Raw genomic sequence first — 22165 nt, 5'->3', positions numbered from 1 at the left:
ATGGGTCTCTGATCCTACTGCACGTACTGGCTTTGTGGGAGCCTAGGCAGCTTGGATGCTCACCTTACTAGAAATGGATGGAGGTTGGGGTTCCTTGGACTTCCCACAGGGCAGGGAACCCTGATTGCTCTTCGGGCTGAGGAGGGAGGGGGACTTGTTTGGGGGAGGGAAATGGGAGACGGTGGCGGGGAAGAGACGGAGATCTTTAATAAATAAATAAATTTTAAAAAGAAGAAAAGCTTTCAACATCACTACCCTTTAGAGAAATACAAACTAAGATCACAATGACACAGTTACATACCCACTAAAATTAAAATGCTTGCAAGGACATGGAGAAATTCAGTTTCTCATACATTGCTGGTGGGACTGTGACATAGTACTGCATTCTGAAAGATAACTTAGTAGTTTCATTTCAAACTACACATATGCTTAGCAGACAACTCAAAAATCACAGTTCAGGATGCTCATCCCAAAGAAAGAAAAATAGATATACAAATAAAAACCTGCGCAGAGATGCTTATAGCAACTTTATTTGTGATCTTTAACAACTATATACAGTCAAAATATTACTTACTAAGAGAATTTCTAAACAAATTGTTATATCCATACCACAGGATGCTGCTTTGTAGTGTTAGATGATATACACATCTGTCCACTTAGATGGATGTTAAGGGATGCAAACTTTCCTTTTTGAGAATAAGTGTCCTGGACTGTGATTTTTTTGTATTATATGTTAAATATATGCTGAGAGAAAAAAACCCATCAAATCCAAAAGGTCATGTGCTACATGATTCCATTTATGTAGCATGCTTGAAATGACAAAATTATAGGAATGGAAAATTAGACAAGTGTTTGCTAGGGGCTATGAATGTCAGAGAGTAGAAGGTAGTTGTGACACCAGCATGTTGATTATAGTGATCACTACACGATATGACAACACATAATAAAATGGTATAGAATTATCCTGACTATAGTTAGGTTAAATGTAATCACTGGGACAAACTACATGAAAGATAAACAAGCTATTTTATATTTTATCATATTTTATTAATTCCTGTGAATCTATATAGTTCACAGCAAGAAGTCAGTCAGAACTAGATGCCTCTCCAGCCTTAAACCACCACTATGCTATGTGAGTCAGCTTAGAAGAGAGTCTCCTTCTCCAAGAACTGTCTCCATCACCTCCCTCCACCTACATGGGTAGATGCCTTGTTGAGAAAAGTAACAAATACACTTTAGAAGACTAGAAAAATTTCAGATTCGCAAAGGTCTGTAGTCCCCTTTTACGATCCATTCCTGTCACTATTTTCTACAAACCACCCCTACATCTTCACAAGGAATATGGTTCCTTAAAGTCCTTCGTGGCTCAAGAAAGAATGTGCTAAGATATTCTAAGTCTCCCCCCTCCCGGAATTTGCAACAACAAGAATTCTAAGTAAAGCCAAGATTAGGTCCCAAATCAGACACAATGTTAGGCTTAGGGCAACTGTTAACAGTTCATGGAAGGTGTTTTTCTTGCCTCTTAATTGCTTCTGAAGTTTTCACCTACAAATTGCCCTAATCCTTTTACCCCGTGTTCAAATCTGAGCTACACCTTACTAGTTTCAAAAGAGGAAGACGTGTGACTAAGTGTTCAGCAGATAACCTTGTTTCATTCCATTGTGTGTTACACTATGTGCTGATGTGGAGCAAAAGCACTGTGCAGCATTATCAACACAAAATTTTGTAGCAGAGTACCTCTCAAAACAGTTTTTTGATGGTGTTGGGGGTTGAACTCAGAGCCATGTGCATGCTAGGCAAGCTCTCTACCACTGAGCTGCAGCCTGAGCCCCAAAATCTATCCTTATGCCTGCTTGTGTTTAGTATTGTATAAACTTCTGTTTTGGCTGGACATATGGCTACCTGCCCTACTTTTACTGTTTCGTACTACTGATGTGATAAAATACTGTGACAAAAGCAACAGAGATAGGAAAGGGATTTATTGGCTTACAATTCCAGGTTATAGTCTATCATAGCAGAGAAGCCACAGTGGCAGCAACTCAAAGCACCATAGCCATATCATACCCATAGTCAAGAGCAAAGAGAAATGAATGCGTGCATGCCTACTACTTATGTTCTCAGGACCCCAGCTGTAGGGATGATGGCAGTCACCGTGGGCTGGATCTTCTTATATAGATTAAAAATAAAAACAGCTTCCTCACACACGTTTCTATAGGCCAACCTGATCCACACAGTTCCTTTCTTAAGACCCTCTTCCTAGGTGATTCTAGGTTGTGTCAAGTTGATATGTGAAAACTAACCATCACATCACCTAACTATAAATTATATTTCTCTGCTGCCTTGGTGTGAGTGAGAACATGTGACTAAGTTTTGAGCCAGTAAGACCAGAAAGATCTTAGCAATAGCTGCTTTTTCCCATTTGTTCTTTTCCCCTTTTCTTGTGACCTGAAATATAACTATGTTGATTACAAGTTGCCATTGGCCATATGGATAAAGAAATCCAGGATAGGAAGACAATATGGCTAGCTTCCAGGACAGAGCAGTCCTATCCTTCTGTTCAAGCAGCAAACCCAAATTTTGAAAAATGTATTTTTTATTCATTCTTTGAGAATCTCATGCATGCATATAATATTTTTATTATGTTTTAAAGGATATAAGATAGGCATACTTGCTCATGTCTATGATACCAGTACTCAGAAGGCCGAGTCAAGAGGATTTTCATGAGTTTGAGGCCAGCCTAGGCTACATGGTAAGTTCTGAGTCAGCCTGGGCTACAGTGTGATATCCTATCTCAAAAAAGTCCTCTCCAAAAAAGGATATCAATGGACTTCTCTAAATAAGAAAAATATTAGGTTGGATATTATTGTGGCCTTCACCTACCATCCCAACATTTGGGTGATGAAAACAGGAGCTCATCATCCTCAGATACATAGCCAACCATGATTACATGAGATCCCCCTTTAAGAAAAGGACAAATCTTCTTAGCCATTCCCCAGGCCTTGATTTCTCCCAAGGAAACTGGGTGCACCACCTAAGTCCCAAACTTGTATTGTCTTTTCTACAATTGGAAATTGGAAATCTCCTACCTGGAATTCAAGTCATTAATCTCACAGACAATCCCAATATATCAAGCATGAGGAAAGAAAAAATTACAGTCACATCGATAACATCATGCAGGTCGGCAAACAGTCTATGCTAGCTGCCAGAACACTCTGGAGTTATAGGAAAGAGTAGAGGTTACAGAGGCTGGCACAGAGCCATGGTACTGTCCTATGGTATCCTCTTTCTCCACGCTGCATGAATAATCCTATTTTCCAAAGGTTCATCTTTAATAGACAGGAAAGATGCAGCAAAGAAACAACTAAGCAGAACTGTTTCTAAGCCAAATTTAGTCTGTCATCATTAATCGTGGCACATTATAAAATGTTTATTGCACATAATATGGACTCGGCAATTTACTTAGGCAAGCTTACTAATTTCTTTGTGTGGACAGTAGCAATACCAAAAGCTGAATATGTTTCTGACATGGTTCATTTTTGATATTAACTTCTATAAAAGCTGATGACAGTTTAACAGCTAGTCTACTTTATTTTTAGCCTTTCTTGGGGTTCCGTTATAGAATTAAGGCTTACAGAAAATGATTGTGACTCTTTTTCTCGTTTTTCCCAAAGATAGTTCATAGCAACTAACACTATAAATGAGAGAGAAGTTGGGGAGGGGGTAACAACTCTATACAACGCATATCTAAGAGAATCTGAGCTTACATCCTTTTCAAAACTCTGGCTGGGAAAGAACTGTAGGCCAACCATTTTGTATTTTCTATCTTTTGCTCCTGGCCTTGAAAAATTATAAATGCTAAATTCCTTCCTACCATGCCAAAATAAACTAGTCTTGGAACTAAAAGAAGAAGCCGTATAAAATACTCTTGTGTGAAAGTGTAGACCCTGACTATTCACACTGTGATCTGGCATTAGTCTCTCAGCTAAATGTCACAGGGTCACCTCACTAGCCTCAGAATAATATGCTGAAGGACATTCACAGAACAAATGAAAAGTAGAAAATATCATTCCTATAAACATTGTAGGGACAACTATATAATTGCCATGTCAAAGAATGAAGTTGAACCCCATCTTCACATGATATACAAAATGAGCTCAAAATAGACCATAAATGTCAACATCAGTTATGAAGTGACAAGACTTTCAGAAGTAAACAATCTTTGTGAACTTGGAGTAGGCAATGTTTTTTTTTAATATGACACTAAAAATATAAGTGACAGACTAGACATGGAGGTGCACACCTTCAATCCTAGAACTCAGGAGGCAGAGGCAGGTGGAACTTTGTGAGTTCAAGGCCAGCATGGTCTACAAATCAAGTTACAGGTCATTTTAGGGCAACACAGTGAGATCCTGTCTCAAACTCAAACACACACACACACCACACACATAATTTAAACTTGGTACTTCAAGCTACACCAACAAAAAGTGAAAACACAACCAACAGAACAGGAGAAAATATTTGAAAATTATGTATCTAACATGGGAGCTGCATTCAGACCACATTAAGAAGCCATAACTCACTTTTAAGTAGGCAAATAATGAATAGATATTTTTCCAAAAGTGCATGCAAATGGCCAATAAGCACAAGAAAAGATGCTCAACACTATTAATCACTAAGGAAATGCAAATCAAAACCACAATGAGATACCACATTACAGTCACTAGGTAGGATATATGACTGTCTAAACATGACCTGAAAAAAGACGATATCAATAGACATCCTAACATGGACAGGTAAAAGATCACAAGGCCTCAACCCTACATAAGGAACATTAAGAAATGCCAAGAGAAAGAGCAATAGTCTTCCTAGGGAAGAGCACACTAATTGACTATCCAATACCAAATGGCCAGCTCTGAAAACATATACATACAAGTAACATAATACAAACTGAATATTTATATATTTAGGAATGCTATATATGTGTAATATCAATTAAGGAAAAAACGGGCCATGAATTTGAAAAAGAACAAGGGGGTACATAAAAAAAGTTTGGAGGGAGAAAAGGAAGAGGAGGAATGATGTAACTACATATAATCTCAAAAAATAAAAAAAATATTTTATATATTACATAGTAATTGTTATTACTACATAACTATTATGTAATACATAGTATTATTTAATACTAGGTAAGTACCAATGAAGAAATAGAGAACTAGAACCCTGCTACATTGTTGGAGATGTAAAATAGAGTAGTCATTGTTTAAAACAAATTGGCACTTCCTCAATGTGTTAAACATAGCATCACCAAGTAAGTTCAATTTTACCCGTATGTGTATTTCCATATGTTTTGTTTCCCAAGAGAAACAAAAACAAAGCCCACACAGAAACATGAATACAGATAATTCTACAGTATTATTCTTAATATGCAAAAAGCTCAAATAACCCAAAAATCTGATGAATCACTGAATATCATGTGGAATATTAATAGAGCAGAATAGTATTCTACATTAAAATATTGGGCTCTAATTCATGCTATAACATGGATGAACCTTATAAACACTAAAATGTAAAAGGTAGCCAAGCACCAAGGACCACATGATACATGACTATATCTTTGCAGAATATAAGCCAAGCAGAAACAGAGAGTAAATTAGAAGTTTCCAAGAGCTGGGAAGGAAAGGGAAAGTGGGGAGTAACTTCCACTGGGCATGGGGATTCCTTTGGAGATAACAAAAGATGTTCCAAAACTGTACTGTGGGAATAATCACATGGCTTTGTGAATATACTAAAAGACACTGAAGTATATGCTATGCAAATTATATTTCATCAGAACTGATTCCAAAACCCATAAATGAAAAGCAACAGTTCTCTGTGTGAAAGTCACTGGGTGCCCTGTCATCTACTTTGGAGGGCAGTGTGACCACCACTGACTGACTAGAATTAACATGAAGCTGAAATTAAGGAGGAAAAAAATTAGCCATCTTTGTGCCTGAAAGAAATCTATCCCACAGGTTAGGAACGTGAAAATGATACAGAAAACCACTTTCTGTCCCAGATGACACCTTTAGGGAACTATCTCTTTGGGGAAAGAAAAATCCTCAAAAGGATACAAAGAATCCAAATGGGACCCAGCTTCTATACAAGCTGTTGACATCACCTACAGAACCTGTTGCTGCTCTTTCTGTAATAGTGTAGCAGAAGGAAAGCTACAGAGTCCCTGAGACCTGAAGGGTCTCTACAGAAATATCACAAGGGAAGTCAAGTATTAGTGATACTGGCCAGCGAGGCTCACTTCAAGTCAAGTGACAACAGCAGGATTTTGTCCTCAATGCCTCATTTAATGTCACTAGAGAAAGACTGAGTTAAGTAACAATCTTCTCAAAGACAGTTTTCTAGGTAAGAGCGGTTTGTTCAGAACACCATTATCTCCAAGCTCGGTTCTGTCCATAGTGTCTCAAGCCCTCCAGTATGTGTTCCAGATGCTAAAGCATGCATTACAGAGGATCAGTCTGTGCCATTCAGTACTGAGGGGACCAATATCAGGAACATTACATGGTTTTTAAATCATACCCCACTTCTGCTGAAAGTTGGGTCTATGAGATAAGGCAAGAAATATTGCCGTTACCATATTGTTTCCTTCATAGCAAAATCTGAACCAACACAAAATAGGAAAAAATAAAAAGAGAGAAGGAGGACAGGAAACCAAACCAAACACTAGTCTAGGATTTGCCTGCTCCTTTGGGTCAGGCTAAATCCTCTGAATTATAAAGTATCCTGTCAGATTGGGACTCTTTAATGCCACCACCATCACAATAACCATCACTGTGGCAGAGATGACTATGCCAGCCAGAAAACCCCGTGTCTAGGAGAATAAATGCAAACACACTGACAAATACATATGCATGCAGATGGAAGAGAAAGCTCCCCAGCATCTTTTCACTCATCTGCACCACTTACTTTTGTACTGTTGGGTGGGGCTTCACCATTGTTGTGGGCGCTGCCCCTCCAACAGCAGCAGCAGGCTCTTGGCTTTCTGTAGTTTGATTTTCAGTTCTGAATTTCCTGCGAATAGGCTTTGATGGAGGCTGAGCATGTGGTGCATCCTGTGGATCAAAAATAAACCCAAAGTGTTCAAAAAGATTTGTTTAATAATCTCTCCATCCATCGTGCCACTATCCACAGCTCTGTCCCCAGGATCAGAAGACTTCTCTGTTCAAACTATATACCACAGACCTGTAGCTGATGCTTGGCTCAGCCAGTGCTGGAGGGCTGCTGGCAGTGGGTTGCAGCAAACAGCCCACCTGCCTTTCTTTAAAAATATACTGGGGGCAAGTGGGGATGGGAACATGAGGGACTAGGTGGGGGGGGGGGATACTGAAAGATCTAACCGGAAAAGGGGTCATTTCAGTGTAAGGTAGAAACATGGTGCAAGAGAATCTCCCAGAAATCTACAAGGGTGACCCCAGCTAAGACTCCTAGCAAAAAGGGATGCATAGCCTGAACTGGGCACTTCCTGTGACTAGGCGAATCTACCAGCCACATAACCTTTAACCTAGTCTGTTCTGCCTATGGAACATGCTGAGGTAAAGGTGACACAAAGATTGTGGGAGTAACCAACCAATTACTGGTCCAGCCTGAGACCCATGCCATTGAAGTGAGCCCTGATATTGCCTGAAGCACCAAGACCCAGAGGCTGGATGGCCGAGAGATCTAGGATAGAACCAAACACTACTGGAGGGAAAATATGTCAATGTAGCAATGCCTAACAATATTCTGCTCTACTCATAGATCGGTGCCTAGCCCCATAGTCATCAGAGGCTTCATCCAGCAACCAGCAGAAACAGATGCAGACCACAGCCAAACATTAGGCCAATCTCAGAGAACTCTGCTGAAGAGAAAGGAAAAAGATTGTAGGAGCCAGATGGGTCAAGGACATCACAAGAAAACCTACATAATCAACTAACTTAGGCTCACAGGAGTTCACAAAGACTGAACCAACAACCAGGGAGCCTGCGTGGGACTGAACTAGGCCCTCTGCATATATGTGACAGTTGTGTAACGTGCTCTTCTTGTGAGACTCCTAACACTGGGAAGAAGAGCTGTCTAATACCTGCTTTGGGGACCTGTTGCTCCTACTGAATTGCCTAGTCCAGCCTTAATAGGAGAGGAAGTGTCTAGTTTTACTGCAACTTGAGACACAATGCCTGGGTGATATCCATGGGAAGCCCGATCTTTTCAGAAGAGAGAGGAGGAAGAGTAAATTGAGGTGCAGTGGAGGGCGAGGGTCTGAGAGGAGATGAGGGAGGAAAAATTGTGGTCAGGATGTTAGATAGATAGATAGATAGATAGATAGATAGATAGATAGATAGATAGATAGATAGATAGATAGACAGACAGATAGACAATTTCAAAGTCTGTAATGGTTTTAGTCATGTATTGATCATTCTCCTACTCATGATTACTACATGAAGTTAAACAAAAACGTCAATGTGTTCAACAAAACAGTTGATCTGCTTCCTTAGAGGGTTCTATGTCACTTGCAAGGCCAGGGTCCACTCTCTTTGCTAAGAGAATGGCCTAGGAGACAATGCTGTAGAACAAGAAGAGGGCGAGAAAGGAAATGGGGAATATGATATTTAGTTAGTAGTGCTAGTTGTGCAGAGAACATGGGGCCCCACGACATGGCCAGGCAAGTAAAGATGGCAAAGATGCAAGAAAAGCTCCTAACATCAGCAGGTGGGGAACAAGGAGAGGGGGACCAACAAAAACAAACCCGTATGGAAATGTGATAGTGCCACTTACTGCTCTGCATGCTAATTTTAAAAACTAATTAAACAACAACAACAAAGAAGAAGAACAAACTAGAAATAAATCATGGTACCAAGAAGGGAAGAGTGTTCCACACATAGGAGGTGCTAACTGGGTCTTTAATGTCTGAACTAGATGGTCTCAGACTGTTGGTGTCTTCTTCAAAGAATTTTAAAATGATCACAAAAATGGCAAAGCAGCAAGAAGCTTGACTTAAAGAGATTTAAAGCATAGCAGGCAACAAGTCAGTCTCATTATTGAACAGTATGGAAATTGCTGAAGAAATCACTGGCTACTTGAGCTAGAGACCCCAGGAACAACAGGCTATGTTTGGGGCTCTCTTTAATGAGGTTCAAAAGAAGGAGAAGTTGGTTGCTAAAGGGTATAATATGGAGGATTGTATTTGATTGGCAGGCTTGAGTTATATTAGCCTTTTTTCTCACTATACATGTGCTTTTCTATGATACATCTGATTTGAATCGTATGCATGCCCAATCATGAATAGACTTAAGATGGTAAATAGGAGGTTTTCCTTAAAAGTTCATGCTGAAGACACAGTTTGCTTTAATGCACATGTATCCAAAAGTAGCTCAGCCCAGATGGACTCCCTGTGTCTCATCCCTGATATGCTCTGGGGCATTTTTCAAAGGAAATTGACCACAAAAGAATAACTACTAAATAAATGACAAGGCAGAAGTAATTTATGCCATTGTTTGAAGTGGGGAATACATGAAACTTGATGCAAGGAAAAGCCCTAGGTTTCTGGGTGAGTGATGTGTGCATATCCAAAACCAAGTGGAGTCCAAAGTTTCTAAGCTATTTCTATACTAACCTGCCTCATTAGCAGATGTATGAAGTCTTACTAAAGCCATCCAGCTCTTCCCGCATTTTAAAAATATTTATTTTTATATTTTATATGTATGTACCCAAGTGTATGTATGTGTCCCATATGCATGCAGTGCCCACAGAAGTCAAAAAGCAATGAGCCACCATATGGGAGTTGGGAACTGAATCCAGCTCCTATGCAAGAACAGTCTCTAAGCTATCTCTCCTGGCCCTCCACATTTTTTGATCTTGCCCAAAGCAAGGCAGCCATGTTTAGCTAGAAGGTTGAGGGAAGTCAAAACTGCCAGGGACATTCACAGTCCAGCCCCAGAACCTCCAGGATCCTAATTTGAAGAAAGAATTCATGCTTCATAGCTGTGAATCAGTCACATTCACCTCGGTGGAAACTTTAAAGTGGTAGACTTGTAAAAAGCCCAGAGGTAGGTCTTTATACTTTTTATACCAGCACAGCAATTTCTTTCTGCTGCTCTTACCTTCTTTGCTGGACTACTTTCTGCTGCTTGGGAAGGAGCTCTGTTCAGCTGAGGGTGTAAGTCAGCTTCAGACACTGGCTCAGACTGCAGAAAGATCAAAGAGAAGGCATACATAAGGTAAACATATGACAAAAAACACTCTGGAAAAGTCACTTGGAGAGACCAAGTCACACTGATTTAGACTAAGTGGCAGGCAAGCTCAGTTAAGTCTGTTGATGCTTGGGCAAAATTCTCCACCAAAGACCATGCTATTCCCTTCCACATCTCCTGCCAGTATTATTCAAGAAAAAGAACCATGATCATCTCATATATTTTCACATATAGATTTCTTAAAACCCAATACTTTACAAAAATTATAAAAATTATCAGAGGAGAAATGATGTGGGATGTCCTTCTGCATACATGTGTTGCTTTTATTGGTTGATGAATAAAGCTGTTTGAGCCAATTCTTAGCAGAGTAAAGCCAGGTGAAAAATCAGAACAGAAAGAGAGAGAGAGAGAGAGAGAGAGAGAGAGAGAGAGAGAGAGAGAGAGAGAGAGAGAACAAGAGTAGGTGGAGTCAAAGAGATGCCATGTAGCTGCTGAAGAAGAAAGATGCCTATCTGTAGGCCACAGCATTGTGGTGATACATAGATGGATAGAAATGGGTTAATTTAAGATGTAAGAGCTAGCTAGAAATATGTCTAAGACATCAGCCAAACTGTGTGATAATTAATAAAGTTTCTGTGTGATTATTTTTAAGTCTGGGTGGCTGGGAAATGAACAGTCTAGTCTCTGTTTACAGAAAAAAGGATAGAAAATAACTTAAGGAGCACTGAGAAAAACCATCAGCACCATAAAAGACCCATAATTTTAATATTAAATTCCTAGTAATGAAACACTGTATGGGCTGGAGAGATGGCATAGCAGTTAAGAACTACATATTCAGAGGACTGAAATTTAGTTCTCAGCACCCACACCAAGTAGCTCACAACCATCTATAACTCCAGTTCCATGAGAGAAAATGTCCTCTTCTAGTCTTTGCACGCACCTACACCTACACACCTACACACCTACACACACACACACACACACACACACACACACACACACACACACACAGAGTAAATCTTTAAAGAAATAAAACACTCTAATAAATATAGCCATTTACCTTTAAAAAGGAAGGATATATGTAATGGGTACAACAATTGGAAAGGTTGATTACTGGGTGCACAAAGACTGATGAGGGCTACCCCTTAAGCATTTCAGGACACAGCACATAGCCAAATGGAACACAGAGTAAATGGGCCTTACATAAGGCTCCCTGTGTCCCCAGGGCTTGCTGCCTTAGCTGTGTTAGAGTAGTTTGCTTTTGGCTGTTATTAACCAGTGATGGAAAATATTAGCATGATGAGAAAACCAGCTACTAAGAAGTAAAGTGACTCCCACATTTCACTGGTATCAGTCTTTCGTTTACTCCAAAACTAATTCACACCACAAAAACACACATTGTAGCACAGCCAACTGCCACTCTGCTCCTCACACAGCTGTCTCTAGCCTCCTACAGTGTGCCTTCTTCCCAGTGGCACTACCGAACAGGCTGGCTCCCAGGGAGCCAACAGTAGCAGATTTGGGCCACTTCTTGTATTCTCCTCATCTACCTACTTTCCAAAATAGCACCCTTGGTAGCCTCAGGTGGCTGAAAAGTGACAGTCTCCCAGTTGTAATTACTCTATCTCCCTTTCTCATCCTGACTGCTCTTGGCCCTGAAATAGGGACTTTCTTGGGGTTCTCTGTCTTTTGTTCTCTTGACTCAGTTTCCTTCCCCTGTTCATTCTTTCCCAAGATAATCCCGTCTACTCTTGAATTTTACTTATTTTCATTAGTTAATTCATTTATTGTTTGTACACGTACATATGGGCCACGGTACTTGTGTGGAAGCCATAGAGGACCTCTTCTGGGAATCAGGTTTTTCCTTCCAAGATGTGAGTCGTGAGGATTCTGCTCAGTCTGCAAGGTTTGGCAGCACCCACCTTTACCCACTGCACCAACTCACTGGCCTATTTATTTAGTTATTTTACAGCACTGGAGATTGAACCTAAGGCTTCACACATAGGAGGCATGCACTCTTTTATCAAGTATCTCCAGTCCTTGTTCCTGCATTTTATCCTAAACAATTCTCTACCTCTTTTAAATCCTATAAAAGCATTCAAACTGCCTGATTCCAAGTTCCATGTATTTCTTACAGCTTCTCCTTCCCTTGGGGACAGTTGTGTCATTCATGAGGCTGCTGTTGCTCTGATTAGACTCTATGACAAACTGAACTCTATGTATGCATCATATATTGCTCAAGTGTTCTGCATGAATTATGTCACATCATCACAGCCTTAAGAAGTAGTTAGTATCCCCAGACTACTGATGACAAAATTAAAGAAGTCAAGAATTCACCCAAAGGCGATACAAATGCAAGGTCTGAGGCCACTTTCAAATTCCAAAGCTAAGCTTGTTACCATGGTCTCAAATTCTAAAGCTAGGCTCGTTACCATGGTACAATACATCTCAGATACCTGCAGGCCTCAATGCTGTTCATGAAAGGCATTATATATCAGAGAGTTGCTGTTGACTGGCTATGCTGGCATTCAAGGATGAACAAGGCACTGCCTCTGCTTACAACCATCTGGAAGTTCAGTGGAAGAGGCAACTAAATAAAGATGCATGTTTCAATGCAATGTGGTAGAGAAGAGTGGGGATTATAAGAGCACGCATTCTTGTAGAACAGTTAAGACCGAGGACGTAACGCTTCAGCTGAGGTCTGAGTGACATGTATGATGCAATCAGCTACAAGATGTGTGCATGGCAAGAGAGGTAGGTCCAAAGAAAAGTCACAAAGGCCTATATATACTCAGTCAAGCAGAAATTTAGCTTGGAGTACCACAGAAGACTGAGGCCAGTCTCTCAGAGAGGAAGCTGAGAAGGAGCAGTGGCTTAGCTGGGGTTTTATTGCTATGAAGAAATGCCATGAACCAACAACTCTTATAAAAGAAAAACCATTTAATTGAGGCTTGTTCACAGTTTCAGATATTTAATCTATTATCATCATGGCAAGAGTCATGAAGGTGCACAGACAGACATGATGCTGGAGAAAGAGCTTAGAGTTCTATATGTGGATCAGTAGGCAGTAGAAAGAGAGAAGACCACGGGGTCCGGCTTGGGCATTTGAAACCCCAAAGTGCACCACCAGTGACACATTTCTTCCAACAAGACCATACCTACTCCAACAAGGCCACACCACTCCTAATGTCACTCCCTAAGCACTTAAACATTTGAGTCTATGGGGACCATTGTTATTCAAACCACCACAAGCAGAAAGAGGAGAGCTTGTTTTCAGGTATGTCAAGTTCAAGTGAAGTTCCATACATTTTCAGCAGTCTGGAAAGTGTAGCATTCACTTCCTTGTCCCTGGGAGTTTTGAGTCACACTCCAAGATCCATGAGTCAAATGTCAGTTTTCTGAGCAGCTGAGTGGGGGCCTCACTATCCACTCAAATACAGGGCTTCTGATGAAGAATCCATCTCGAACCTGAGGTCCCTTCCCGCCTGTCACTGGCAATTTATTACTTGGAAGGTATATGCTCTGGCTCCAAGTCTATGCATGCATGCCCCTGCAGGGACCACAGGTGTTCAGGGACAAATCCCAGCAGGCAGGAAAACAGAGGAGGAGTGACAGGTCTAGGTATTCTGACTTTTGATGTTCCAGTTCTCTCCCACTGCAAAGCAGACAGAGAAGTGTGTCTTCCACCAATTCCCTGTGGAGATAAGTGAGTCTCCTTATGGAAATACTGAGGGAAAGGACAAAGTGACCTTTTTGACATAAATGAGGACTGTGAGCACAGCAGATGTAGTATACTTTCTTTGTTACTGCCCCCTAAAAATAAGCAGCTATCAGGTAGCAAGCTGAGGAGGCAGTGGAAAGATTTGCCTGAGATGGCGCTTTTCCATTTATGAATATGCCTTTTTGAAACTGTATGCAGTGGCCCGGGCATTCCTGCTCTAGGAATAAGAACAAATGACTGCATAATATTAGGTAAGGACCTCCCTACCACCTTCTGTTACCTCACAACTGATTCAAAACGGGTTTGTCTACTGAGTAGTCAACGGAATGAATCTCACAAAGGATGTAGCATAGGAATTGGGGAGGTAGGTGCCAGAAAATGGCACAGGGAAATAAAATTAGCTCGGTGGTAAGAAAAATTAAAGATGGGGACTAGAGAGATAGCTCAGTAGTTAAGACCACCACCAACTGCTCTTAGCCAGATGTCCTGAGTTCAATTCCCAGCATCCACATGGTGGTTCACAGCCATCTATAGTGGGAGCTAATGTCTCTTCTGGCATGTAGGCATACATGCAGATAGAGAACTCATATACATAAAATAAATAAATAAATCTTTTTTAAAAAAGAAAAAGATGAAGTTGAGATTTATACGTGCAAAACTGTCTCATCTCAATAAGCTGTGCTGTTTTCCTTCACGAAAATGGCATGAGCCTCCCATCAGGCTTTGCAGCTGAGTGGCAGAATAAACTGGGCAGGTTCATTTGCTATCTCTTCACGCTGCTATAAATGTTCAGTTTTGGAGGAATGGTGGCGCATGGAATCAGGAATTCCTCAGTAGCTGTTTTTTTCCTCTGTGGATTCAAGAAAGCGTAGGTGGGAAAGTGTCTACTCCCACAGCAGTATGGCTTTGTCCAAAAGTCCTGGTTGTATGAGCTGAACTATAACTCCCAAACCTACTGAAAGCAGTGTATATTTGGTTTCTAACTGATATTACAAACAGAAGTCTTGCTTTCAAGGCTCCATGTGAAGCAACATATACTCAGTCAGGATGCAGAGAGGCAAGTCACTGAAACTCAGGCTACGGTTCAAAATACATATTTATATGTATTTATAGATAATACATATAACATTTTATTTCATAACTTTTTAGTTTATATTACTTGTACATAACAAGTTTCATTATGACATTTTCCTATATATATAAAATGTATGTTTATATATAATGTATTTTGATCACATTCACCCTGTTACACTCTCTTGTATCCCTTCCACTCCACCGATCCTTTCTTCTTCCTTATGAGTCCTACTTTTGGATTTGTCTTTCTGTTGTTTTTCTTTTTCTTTTCTGGTGCCTCATTGAGTTTCATTAGGGTTGCTTATAAAAGCACAGGCGAGGGGCACTGCTAGCACACTGAAGACAATCTCTCCCATCTGCAGTCACACTGACTGCTAGGTGGGCTTCATGAGCTCTTTCCCCTGCCGTGACAGATTTTAATGGGCCTAGCTGTATACTGGTCATGTACAGATAGTTGGAAATTCAGTGATTCAAAGGTGCAATGACCATGTCCTGTCTGGAAGTCAGCATTGCACACCACTCCCCCTCTTCCTCCAGCTTTCCATTCTTTCCACCTTCTCTCCTGTGATGTCTCATAAGCCCTGTAGGAGGTACTGTAGATGTCCCATTAGGGCTGCACATTCAACAGTCACTATTTTCAACACTTTGGCCAGTTATAAATCTCTGTATTAACCACCACTCACTGAAAAAAAAAGTACCTTCTTTAACCAAAGCTGACAGTAGCACTAATCTATGTCATAAACATAGTTTTTTATCAGGCAATATGACAGGCATACATGCTCATTAAACAAAAGAACAGCAATAGCTTCCATAATGGGGCTTATCACCTTCCCAACCAACGGTTTTTGACTACATATATACAATGTTTTAATGTTAATATTCCTCTTCCTCTAATATAAATGTAAATATATTTTCATTTTAATTTTGCAATGAAAAAGTCTCATTAGATAACAACATGATACTACTCTGGATGTGAAAAATTAACCTGGTACTTTGCATTACCATGACTGATGAGACAATATGGCCTTTGCTCAGTGGACTTACCAGAAACAGCCATCGGCCCAGAGAGGCGAAGCATTCTGTGCATTCATTTATTCAGTTACAGAGATTTCTTTTGTCTTTGGCATGCCAGGGACAATGGTAAAAGTTTGGATATAAGAATGAGGCAAATGGCTGTCAAAGGTTCCACAGTGTCCTGCTTAGATCAGCTTTATGTAGATGGTACACCTATCCAACTAGCTGCTCTGAGTGCTGGCTACTAAGGTCTTACAGCTGTTATCTTCTCAATGGAGGAAGCCTGCCTCCCAACCCCACCCTCAGCAGTTCACAGATAATGGCTCACTTGTAGATGGATAGAAAGGCAAGTTTCCTGCCTTAAAGAGGATAACTCTGAGATGTAATTTATGTTCCCAAATCTCCCGGTGTAGAGCAGACTTTTCTCTTTCCCTTTCATCATGCTTACCTCTTCTCTTTCTGGAATTTTTCCTGAAGAGAGCTCCCTTAATAAATCCCTTTCTAAGAATCTTCACCTCAGGCCACGCTTCTAGGGATGCTGACACGAGGCACTACACAGCATGCTCCCAGAAGAGAGGACTTCAAGTGTCCACACACACTTTCCCCTGGTGTTCGTTTTTGCCTTTGTGTGTCTTTCTGACTCTTGGATCACTTGCCTTGCAGGAAGCCAGTTGTCATATCATGAGGGACACCCAAGCAGTCCTAACACGGATCTGAGCAAGGATGTGAGGTGTCCCATCAACAGCCCTCTTAGCAGTGGATCCCCCAGCCCAATTGACCATCCCTCCTTGATATCTTGACAATAACTTCAAGGGAGACTGTGAGTCACATAATGAACCAACCCACTCCCAAATTCCTTGTCTAGAGACAGTTACACATATTAGTTGGCCTAGTTTCCTTTTTTGAAGGTGATCTAATGTTCCAGAGTTTAGGATCTGGTTAGGGTAAAGCAAGGAGAAAGTATGGGAGAAGAAGGCTGGCAGGGATGGAACATGAACTTGCACTATCTAAAAGATATTTGGTACTATTATCCACTTCTATGCTTTTCTACACTGCATGAGGTAGAAGCGTGGGAATGGCTAATCTTTTTGGTAATTTCTTAATTTCTTAAATTACATTTCTTTCCCTAAGAAACAGCACAGCACTTCCTGTTATTCTGGCCAGACTTAGCCCCATATCTGTGAATGTTGAGAATTTGTAGCTTAGCCCAAGGGTACTGGGGCTACTGACCGACTTTATGTAGAGAGTGACCTGATTTGCTATGCATTTTCAAAAGATTATTCTGGATCCAATGAGTGGAAAGGAAGCAACTGAGTGAAGCAAATTCGATTATAATACTGAAGAAGAAAAGGAAACAAGAGATGAGTGTTATGTAAACGGTGTTACAGCCAGGTATGGAGTGCACACCTGTGATCTCAGTACTTCAGACAGAGAAAGGGAAACTGCAAGGTCAAAGAACGTCTGGGCTATCTACCAAGATCAAAGCTCAAGAAACTAAAATAAACAATAAGTAAATAAAATAAGCCAGGTAGACAAGAATGGGAACAGGCAGTTATGAGTATATTTAGACTAGAAACCAGATACATGCTTGGTGACTGATGAAATATGGTCGTGAAAGAAAAGAACAAAATAAGAACCTCAAGTTTTTACCTTGGATGATGGGTAAATAGTTAAGAGCAAAAATAGCTCAAAGCAAGAGAAAAAATTATAGGCATAGAACAACTAAATATAATTAAGCAGATGTAGCACAACACGGTGCTAGAATAAGCCGCATAATTCCCTGTGGCAGTAACTCTCTAATGCAGCTACCCAGGGAGGATTAATCCATGAATTGTCTAGAGCAGGGACAGGCAAGCTTTTCCCATAAAGGGACATACAGTAAATATTTTAGGTTTAGGGGACAGCAGTCTCTACTGTTACTTTGCCACAGACAATACAATGAATAGCCATAGCTGTGCTCCAAGACACCTTATTACAAAAATTGATGATGGATAGACTTGGCCATAGATCATAGTTTGCCAACCCTTGATATAAAAGGAAAATATATAAGGACCCTTGGAAAGCATCACCTCGCCTATCTCTTCCTTAAAACTTCATGGAACACATTATATACTCCATGCTCTGAAATGCTGTGAGGGAAAGGAAGCCACTTGCCTCTGCTTAACCACAATACTTCTTAGACTTCATTTACTTCTTTCATGTTATTCCTATTAGTATCCAGCAGAAGCAATGCTCTATGGAATATACTTTGAGAACACTGAGACTAGAATTACTGGAATGAATTCAGAACATACCATTTGACTTCACTGTCATGGCCCACGGTGCTGGTTAGTTTTTTATGTCAACTTGACACAAGCTAGAGTCATCTAAGAAGAAGGAACCTCAATTTGGAAAATGCCTCCATAAGATTGGGCTTCAGGCAAGCCTGTAGAGCATTTTCTTAATTGATGATTGATATGGGAGGCTCCAGCTGATTGTGGGTGAGAACACCCCTATGCTGCTGGTCTTAGGTCTATAAGAAAGGAGGCTTGAGTGAGTCATAAGGAGCAAGTCAAAAAGCAGCATTCCTTCATGGCTTTTGCATCAGTTCCTGCCTCCAGGTCCCTGCTCTGACTTCCTTTGATAATGAATAGCATCTTAGCTACTTTTCTATTGCTGTGACAAGACACCATGACAAAGGCAACTTATGTTAAAAATCATTTAACTGGGGGGTTTGCTTACAGTTTCAGAGGACAAATCCATAACCATCATGGCAGGAAGCATGACAATAGACAGGCAGAGAAGCTGTGGGAGCCGCAACTGAAACCTTAATTCTGATCCACAAATTGTGGGCAGAGTGAGACTAAGACCCAGAATGGGCTTATGAAACCTCAAAGCCCACTCCCAATGACATACGTCCTTCAACAAGGCCACACCTCCTAATCCTTCCCCAAACAGTTCCACCAACTAGGAACTAAGCATTCAAATATATGAGTCTGTGAGAATCATTCTCATTCAAACCAGCACAAACAGTAATGTAGCCATGCAAGCAAAATGAACAATTTCTTCCCCATGTTTCTTTTGGTCATGGTGTTTCATCGTAGCAAATAGTAATCCTAACAAAGGTACCCATAGTCCATCCCTGGTCAAAAACAAAATAGAGGCCTTCAAGATGATTTAGCCAGTAGAAATTTCCCCACTAAGTTGGATGACTTGAGTTTAACCCACAGAACCTACATAGTAGAAGGAGAGAACCAAATCCCAAAAGTTTTCCCCTGACCTCCACATGTGCAATATAGGGTATGCACGTATATACATATATGTGCATGCATACACACGCACATAAACATAAGACAATAAACTTTAAAACACAGAAACAATCATGTGGCATTACAATCTGTGAATTTTTAAATAATAATACAATACAATACAATACATTCTTGTTCCACTGAGGCAAGCTAACTTAACAAAGGTCCTAGTCCCAGATCTGAGCCTAGGTGCTCATCACATTTCCTACCTGGGTTACTGCAAAAACTTGAGCAGATTTTTTACCCCAGAATTTAAGTTGTTGGTTCCAGACCAACACATCCTGCATTGGAGTAATTTATCTTACATTTCATACTAACTCAAAGCCATATAGTGGGAGCCTAAGGTTTGCTACACACAACACAACCCCTCTACCAGGCAGAGGTTCCATCATCTGACTCATAACATGTTTCATTCAAACATATAGAGCCTGCTCTGAGCATAGCTACATTCCACATCTTCCAGCCCAGTGGTTCCCAAATAAAGCTGGTAGAAGAGAATTATCTAGGGAAGTTTAATAAACTACAGATATCAAGACAGTACTGCAGACTTTCCTCATCAGAATTCTCCTGGGAGTAGAGTATTAGAAACTTAGATTTTTAACAAGCCCCACTGTGGTTTTTACACAGCCAGCCCAGACCGACTGGAGGCCACTGATGGACCAAATTTTTCATTTAAGAGATGAGAAAATCAAGTCTCCAAGATGCTAGTCAGGACTGAGCCACGTGTGCTCTTGTAATGACTGACTAAGCTTCTGAATTGTTTGCTCAGCTACTTATCTATGGAATGGAAGAGTAAGTCATGAAACTCTGTAAGTGCAATCAGTAGTAAGATTTGGTTTAAAAGTCGATTTTGGAACAGAAACGTCCAATTTTATTTTTGAAGTTTAACTGCAGAACTTTGCCAAGGTATAGATAATTGGTGACTTTTAAAATTCTGCAATATCCATGCTATTGGAGGGTTAAAAAAAAGAATCTCAAGCTTTGTTTTAATACTGAAGATCCCAGAAGCAAGAGCTAAATTCCAGAGAGATAACTGGGCAAAGGTGCAGCAGCCTTCTGGGAATCTTTCAGCATCATTTCAGCATCCTAAATGTCAGTGAGTGCCTGATTTTAACTTGGCTACATCTTTGCTCAGCAAAGCCCCACCAGAAAGTCATGTGATAAAACCTAAACATAGAAGATAAAAAAAAAAACAGCCAGCAGCACCATAGCCACAGCAAACCCTATCAGTCCAATACCAGTTTCCAGAGCATTCTAAGGACTCACAAGAATTTTTACTAGAATCCACAACCCAAGTCACCTGTAAAATAGTGAAACAGAACTGAACTGTAAGGTCCTGGAAAGCATAATGTGTGCCTTCCTTTGTTACATCTTCCCAGTGCCTAGCCTACTTGCGATCAAACAAGGAGTGCTGCAATCAACAAGTGGAAAAAGACAGAAACAAACTCAACACTGCTTTGTGTGCCACTGAACAAGAAGCAATGGGAATAGCAGAATAAAGTAAGTACTGGGTACACATGATGGAGTCAAATCCAGTGTGTGCTCTTACTAAGTGTGGAACCTGGTCACATTCTTGACCTCTCTAAGCTGTAGTTTTCTCATCAGCAAAATGAGGATAATCTATCTAATTCACAGCACTGTGAGGATTAAGCAGAATATCTTGTCCAGAATGCTAAGCAGAATTATATAACTGTTCAATAATGGCAGCTACTCTTAGGGCTAAAAGTACAATTGATTTCTCAGGCATAGTTTCAGTTATTGTAAACAGCAAGCAATTTCAATGTAAGGCACATTTTCTCCATTACTGAAGAGATGGAAACCTACAGAGAGAACATGCTGGCTCCAGTTTAGAGTAAAAGCCACAAACTATCCACAACCTGAATCTGTGTCACTGGATATTATTCCTATCAGTACTGGAGGGGAGAAGCTAAAATATACAGTGCCTGTAAACCTTCAGACTTCATGGCTACCTCCACCACAGCGGACCAATCCAACCTGGGGGACCCCAGGGAAAACACTGCCAAAGTCCCCAAACATACTTCAGTGATAGGTAAAATCAACAACTCTGAACTAAGCCCTGGGTTCAGCAGTCACATGGTTGAACCCCTTAAGGACTGTGAAAAACCCCTGGATTATGGACAACTATGAAACATGCCTGTTCTTACAACTAAAGGGGGTACCTTACTGGGGGATAAAAAAATAAATCAAGCTTTTAACCATGATTGAGGTTTGGTTTCTTCTGTTTGCAATTTCTATTAACAGAAGAGAGATCTGAGCCGAGTCTGCACATCGTTCTCTCTATCGCACACCTGTAGTGAAATCCATACCACAGTCCTCACAGACTCGGTTGTCTTTGGCAGGCTTTTTTTGAGAGTTGGGTTGCCCATAAATTGAATAAAGATGCCTTATGCAAGCTTCCTGACTGCCCAAACAGGCACAGGCATCCAATTCAAAGGCATCGCCTGATGAGGCCTTAAGAAAGCCTCTTTGCTTCTCCCCCATTGCTGTCTCTGAGTGATGGAGTATTAGAATAGTATCCTCTCTAATCACTTTTAGTACACAATCAAGCTATTCCTATTAAATGTCTATTTAAGGGCTGGAGAGATGGCTCAGCCGTTAAAGGCTAGGCTCACAACCATAAATATAAATGTCTATTTAATAGTGATACTATTTAATACTCTTACTATTAAATATTATTACTATTAAATGTCCATATTTGGGTTGACACAGCTCTTTCTGGATGAGCTTTATCTATGAGAGGAAAATGGCTTTAAATTTTCAATTAGGAATAGCTTATCAACAAGGAGCTACAAAAACTATGGAATAGTTGGGAAGCAATTATAAAATAAGTT

General features: G+C 40.5%; 1 protein-coding gene across 6 annotated transcripts in view; it reads right to left on the bottom strand.

Annotated features, from left to right (window-relative positions):
- The window catches only part of Reps2 (RALBP1 associated Eps domain containing 2), a 286698-nt gene that overhangs the window by 22677 nt on the left and 241856 nt on the right, over positions 1–22165 (bottom strand). For all 6 annotated transcript variants that reach the window (XM_005358777.3, XM_013350570.2, XM_013350569.2 and 3 more), the window contains 2 exons: positions 10128–10211; positions 6958–7103 (listed from right to left, as the gene is read on the bottom strand). In XM_005358777.3, the coding sequence (XP_005358834.1) occupies positions 6958–7103; positions 10128–10211 (230 nt within the window). The remainder of the gene's footprint in view (positions 1–6957; positions 7104–10127; positions 10212–22165) is intronic.

This window comes from Microtus ochrogaster, chromosome X, assembly GCF_000317375.1.
Source record: "Microtus ochrogaster isolate Prairie Vole_2 chromosome X, MicOch1.0, whole genome shotgun sequence".
Lineage (NCBI taxonomy): Eukaryota > Metazoa > Chordata > Mammalia > Rodentia > Cricetidae > Microtus > Microtus ochrogaster.
The sequence above is the reverse complement of the archived record's forward strand: the minus strand, read 5'-3'. Positions and strand labels throughout refer to the sequence as shown.